Below are 5,639 nucleotides of genomic sequence, written 5' to 3' on the forward strand. Positions count from 1 at the left end.
CTCAGTTAGAAGATTAGAGATTGGGAAATTACAAAGATTCTGGTAACAATATAGTTCTATTGAAAATGCAATGTAGGTTTTCAGCGTGGTGAATGACATGCTAAAAATATAAGTTATTTGTGTCTAGCTGTAATTTAGGACTAAACTTAATCTATATGAAACTATCATTTTCTTTTAACAGAGTTTAGGTGAAAGACTTGTTTATCCTTGTTTCCCAAGATTTTCACTTAGCATCATGAAAGACAGCAGTACATTTTACCATGCACATCTGAATAGATTTTATATTGGTGTTGCTTTATAGATTATTAAGGTAGTTTAATGAGATCTTTCTCTCATTATCTGTGAATACAGAAAATATGCACATGTGCTTGTAAAATGTAAACAGGTTTTTGCTTTGTGAAATCAATGTTATATTTTCAATTTGTATTTAAAGTAAATGGAGTACAGGAAATTCAAATACTGGTTTTTAACTTTCAGGAGCCCCTATGACAGATGCTTCACATTCAGTTATACCTCTGGGTGGAAGGTAAACTTAAAATAATGTAGCTTTCTTTTTTGTATCAACTATGCATTTTCATGTGGTTTATCTTTCTCTTGGTGTGCTTTTTCTGCTCAGCTGACCTTTAGATAACTTTTGTTTGCTTGGCATTATAAAAGCATCTTCTCCTTCTTTGGACCATTATTTATGGAGAAACCATTACAAGTTAAACAAATGGCAAAGTGTCTCCGTGGTTTAATTAGCCCATGGAGTGTTCTTAATTCACAGTTTGTCAGTCAGGGATAAGTTTGCCACAGTTTATGGTATAACAGGGGGAACAGATGTCAAGTTGCTTCCTTCCCCCTCCTCAGTTTGAAAAAAACCAAAAGTAATTTTTTTGGTTAGTAAATGAAGATATTATAGTTGGAATACATAAAAAGTTGGTTAATGTGAAAACAGGCCTTAATTTTCTGTGCTTCTGTGATTGCTTCTCATTAAATGCTAAACATGATTTGAATATTTTGTATGCCCCAAACAATGTAGGGATAGGAGACTCCTGGCAATTCGCATGATATGAGTCAGATAAGCCAATATGCAGTTTTTTACTTTTGTGTTCTTGTTGGAAATAATTCTGGGAGATTGATTTTACATGACGGGTTGTAAAGCTTGAGGAACTTCCCAGAAATGTGATGTTTGTATTTTATAATGTCAATCTACTTGATTTGTTTATTTTTGTAGTTGTCCTCCTATTAAAGTGAAAATGGAGCCAAGCGGAGATTCTGGTATGTTCAAAATTTTGCCCTTATTTGCAAAAAAAAAAAGAAAAGTCTGAATTTAAGCAAATCTAGGAAGCTTAAATAAACAAAAGCAGCAAAAAGACATCTTTGGTGAGATGTAAAACCTTTTTTTTTCCTTGAAACTTTCTACTTTTTGGTTGGAGTTTTAATCAAATATTGAACCTTAGCTAAATGCTTCCATCTCAAGAGGGAGGAAATTTGTAATATATTGTAGACTAAAATAATTTATCTTTAAGTATTTTAGAAAAGTGGAAATTCCTCTGTTTTGTTTGGATTTGTTCTAATTCAAGATATCTTTGTCCCTAATGGGAAACAAAAAAACTTTGTTTATTTGCTACTATTACTAACATATTGAAAATAACAAAATGTCCGTTTTCTAACCAAAATGGAAATAAGTAAATAAATACCAAGATGTGTTATTTGTTATTAAAAAATTGCCAACCCATTCCTAAGTTGCCTTGAAGATAACAGATGATTCCCCTAGCCACTGTGATCTGTGGCAGAGCAATGCTTAAGAGTCTGCTGTGAGGTAAAGGCATGGATAACCCCGTTAAAGCCAGTGAGGCAGCAAGTGTGCTGGAAGATAAGGTGGTGACTTTCCTTTTTGTTAGGTTGGGCTGCACTGCTCACTTTCCTATAAGAATTAAGTTTTTGTATGTAGTCCATTTTCTTGATCTAGTTCTTTGTGCTTCACAACTTTAAATTTGTGGTTTAGGAACCCTGTGTGGTTAACATTTAGCCTGACATACACCAAGGGTTAACTTGAACTTTTTGCCAAGTCAGTCCCAGCTCTTTCCTATGCTACTTTCTACACATTTTCTTTTGTCAGAAAGTTTTGAAAACATTTTAGAGGATGCTGTCAAGGCTTATGGAGGGGGTATGTGTTGCTCTGTCAGCAGTGCAGTTTGATGCAGGCTGTATCTGAACTTGTCTGCACAGAGAAATGAGCAGGAGCAGGTCTACGAGTATTTTCAGCACGATGAGTGGTAAAATATATTCTTTTTCTGTGGTAGCATGCAAAAGGAAGGAGCCCATTTTAAAAAAATCTTCAGATCTGAAATAGCATCTGCAGGGACACATTTAGTTTGTAGGGAAGCATTTAATCCTGAATCCTTTCGGAGGGTGACCAGACTGAAATATAAGAAACCAGCAGGTCACTTTTTTACCATTGTTTTAGCTCAAGAAATGTGTAGTGTCTTTTCTTCTTTTTTTCTTCTTTTTTTTGACAGAGACCAGCAAGGATCTTGGTGGGTGCTGTTGTTTGGGTTTTGTAAGAATCCGCTTATTACTATTTTCCATATTTCATTCCTTTGTTGCTAATATAGGAATTTCTTTGGAAACGGCAACGGTACCAGTGAAGGGGGAATCAGATGACCCTGACTACTGTAGATTTAATATCCTAGGTAATGATAGTAATTTTCATATATGTTTATCTCATGAAAGGGTTGGTTGCATAAGTGTTGCTCTCTCCACACCTCTCCGTTTACTTATTTTTGGTCATTAAACACGCAATTACATAGCTCTGTTAGGATACAGCATTTCCATGCTGCCTATCATTTAAGTTATTCTGAAGAGTGCCAAAAGAGCTAAAGAACAATTTCATCCAAACCCGTATGTGTGTGTTTGGTCTGAAGGAGAAGTTTCAGAAGTCTTACAAACTGCCTGATGTTTTTTTCTGAGGATCCAGTGTGCAGACTTTATAACTTCAGTGACTTCCTTAAACAGGAAATAATGTTTCTAGAGCACTGCTTGAATCTTTTCTTTAGTTTGAGCTTTCTGTAACTGTAACGAGGGTAAGCTGCCACACATCTCTCAAGCATAGCTACATGTTAACAATGGAGTGCAAAACAGCATATCCCTTCATTTTCTAATGTTATATATTATTGAGCTAACATTTTTGTGCATGTTTAGATACAAAGATTCTTGAGATTATTTTCTAATGTGCTTTAAAAATAACTACAGGATTGTGGCATCAATATTCTCCTCCTGACATATCTCAAGTAGTGTACAAGCACCGTTCAGAGAGGTCTCAACTATACAGCATAGCAAAGTGTTGCCCCTCGAATGCAGAATTGCCTAACCTTGGAGAAGGAGGGGTTTACAGGCGTGATTTCATGTAATAAAAATAGATACTGGTTTGGAGACAACCTAATCATTGTTCCCTCCAAAGCCAAGTCCTCTCATCTTTCTGCTTTTCATCCCCATTGTGGTTTTACATTTCATGAATAAAACCTATGTCAGCGTAACCCAATGCCATCTGAAGGGAGTCTGCTCTGAAATTGTGTCCTTACAAAATAGTACCCATTGTTCTGCAGCGTATTTGTCTGAGCTGAAAAATCCCAGTTATACAATATACTTCCATAGTGAAGTCTAAGCAGTGTGGATTTGAAGGGGGGGATTTGAGCAGATTGGTAGAAGTGTTGGGGTGCTCTGAGTTAAAAGAGATATTCCCATGTCAAGTCATGCCAACTTCCCTGGAGTAAAGCATCTTCCCCTTCATTCTTTGAGCAGCTACCACTCTGATTCAAACCAAAGGTTGTCCAAACTGTAGAGAGCTATAAACTCCGGAGTCATATAGGGGTTTGTGTGTGCGTGGTGGTGCTGTGCAGGAACTGAACCTTCAAATACTGCAGTTATTCTGAGGTGTGTTCCAGTATTGCCTTTACAGAGACATGCTACAAAGTAAAGCAAATGGTCATAGTTTTTGCTAAAAATAGCCTACAGCTCATCCTTCCAGTGTAGCTGCAGGAGAACCAGAGCATTAAATGGTAGGATTTTAGGAGTGTTACTTTAATCAGTTAAGTGTCATTTGTATGCTGGTTTCTGCACCAGCCCCTTTTAACCAATCTGTCTGTAGCATTCAAAAGAGCTGTTATTATGAAAAGCAAACAGCCTTGGACAGTGTCATAAGTTATTTTAATCTCTCTGAATTTATGTATTTAACGTAGGTGGAAATTTGAAAGGCAAAGAGTACTCCTTAGGAATATAAATTTTACAAACAGGAAAGAGATCAAGCTGATTAAAAATTCATTGAAAAAGGGCAGAAACATCAACATTTTGTGTTTTAAAATTAGTTCATTAACACCAAAAAAAATGAAAGCCTGCTGTTCTGCATGAGTGTCTGATTCTTCAGTAGTCCAAGAAATGCACACACCTGACAGTAGCCCCTCAACATTTTTATTCTGTTGAACCAGGTAAGTAAGGACTTATAGATACTTAATATTTAACACAGTCTTTCCGAAGTTCAGCATTACAGAAAATATGAAATGAGAATATAGTATATGAAATTAAGAGTTACTTGGCAAATTTCTCTATAGGTGTTTGTTGTGAGACACCCTTTAAAAGCCCTTCTCTTTATTCCCAAGAAGGCCCTTCCAAGACATCAGACATGGATGAAAAATCTGGTCTTGCAAAAAGTTACACAGGTAGATCTTTTAGTTGTATTTTTCTTGTTTTGGAAATTGAATATGTGAACCCTTGATTTGCAATAAGAGTGAGGGTATTGGAACTAAAACATCAAAAGAAGTGAAAATTTCAGTTGCTTTAATTTCCAGGTGTTCAAGAAGAGAAACGTATAGAAGGGAATCTCATTTCTTCCTTTTATAAATTCAGGACCGAGCATCAGATTTATCACTAGGGATTTGTGTGAATAGGTGTGTTTCTCAAGAAATTCAATCTGTTTAATAATTGCTTATTAAGTTTAATAAAAGTCTGCTTATAAATTGTGAGTCCAACTTGATCATTTCTCTCCACTGCGTGTGAGATGAATGGACACAAACAGAAAAAAGTAAATAGGAAGTCTGTGTTTAGTGGAAGCAATTCCTTACTGCATCTCAGCAATAGCTGAAATACATTTACCCCAAAATTGTGCAATTTTTTTCAGCTTCTTAGTTTGTATTAAAGATACTGCTTTCCCCATTTCCAAACACCAGAAAATACACACCTGCATTTCAGCATGTTAATTTTTTCATAAGCTCAGAGTGCTCCGCCTACCATGAATTTTTAAGATTCAGAAAATGAGTCTTCTGTGTGTTGTTCATGTGAACATTATACCTCTGGATTTTAACTTGTGAAAATCCTTACATTGCAGAGTTGGAGTTAAAAGGTTTTTTTTGACATTTTACTGTAGTATCTTTTTTTCCTTCATATTTGTAAAGCCATGAGTGTGGCTCCATCTCCATACTCCATCTTACAGAGATCTGAAAGAAGATGCTCTTGAAAATGCACAAGTGCCGCATTACTGTGCCAGAATAAGTAAAACACGTTCCTTCATACCCTGCTACTTAATGTTGGTATAGTTTCTGATCTAGCTGCCTGTAGTTTTTTAAACTTTACTGCAGTTGAATATAAATTGCTCTTTCTCA

The 5,639-nt window shown here is 35.8% G+C and overlaps 1 protein-coding gene across 2 annotated transcripts; it reads left to right on the top strand.

Moving 5' to 3' along the window:
* The first annotated feature begins 479 nt into the window (after positions 1-479).
* Positions 480-4,767, top strand: LOC113941298 (general transcription factor II-I-like). 2 transcript variants are annotated; one of them, XM_027632459.1, is made up of 4 exons: positions 480-526; positions 1,217-1,260; positions 2,601-2,678; positions 4,641-4,767. In XM_027632459.1, exons 1-4 carry the CDS (start codon positions 486-488, stop codon positions 4,754-4,756), a joined length of 279 nt encoding a protein of 92 aa, XP_027488260.1. In that variant the 5' UTR covers positions 480-485; the 3' UTR covers positions 4,757-4,767. The 2 variants fall into 2 exon arrangements, with proteins under 2 accessions (XP_027488260.1, XP_027488262.1); XM_027632461.1 differs by having other exon boundaries at positions 4,644-4,767.
* The last annotated feature ends 872 nt before the right edge of the window (positions 4,768-5,639 follow it).

The sequence above is a fragment of the Corapipo altera genome, unplaced genomic scaffold (genome assembly GCF_003945725.1).
Source record: "Corapipo altera isolate COAL_440 unplaced genomic scaffold, ASM394572v1 59431, whole genome shotgun sequence".
Taxonomy (NCBI): domain Eukaryota; kingdom Metazoa; phylum Chordata; class Aves; order Passeriformes; family Pipridae; genus Corapipo; species Corapipo altera.

Bases quoted from the DNA above. Each gene is read 5' to 3' on its own strand.
- LOC113941298 (XM_027632459.1), top strand. From the start codon at position 486: ATGACAGATGCTTCACATTCAGTTATACCTCTGGGTGGAAG. The intron at 527-1,216 runs GTAAACTTAAAA...TTATTTTTGTAG, and splicing joins GTTATACCTCTGGGTGGAAG to TTGTCCTCCTATTAAAGTGA. The intron at 2,679-4,640 runs GTAATGATAGTA...TTTATTCCCAAG, and splicing joins CTGTAGATTTAATATCCTAG to AAGGCCCTTCCAAGACATCA.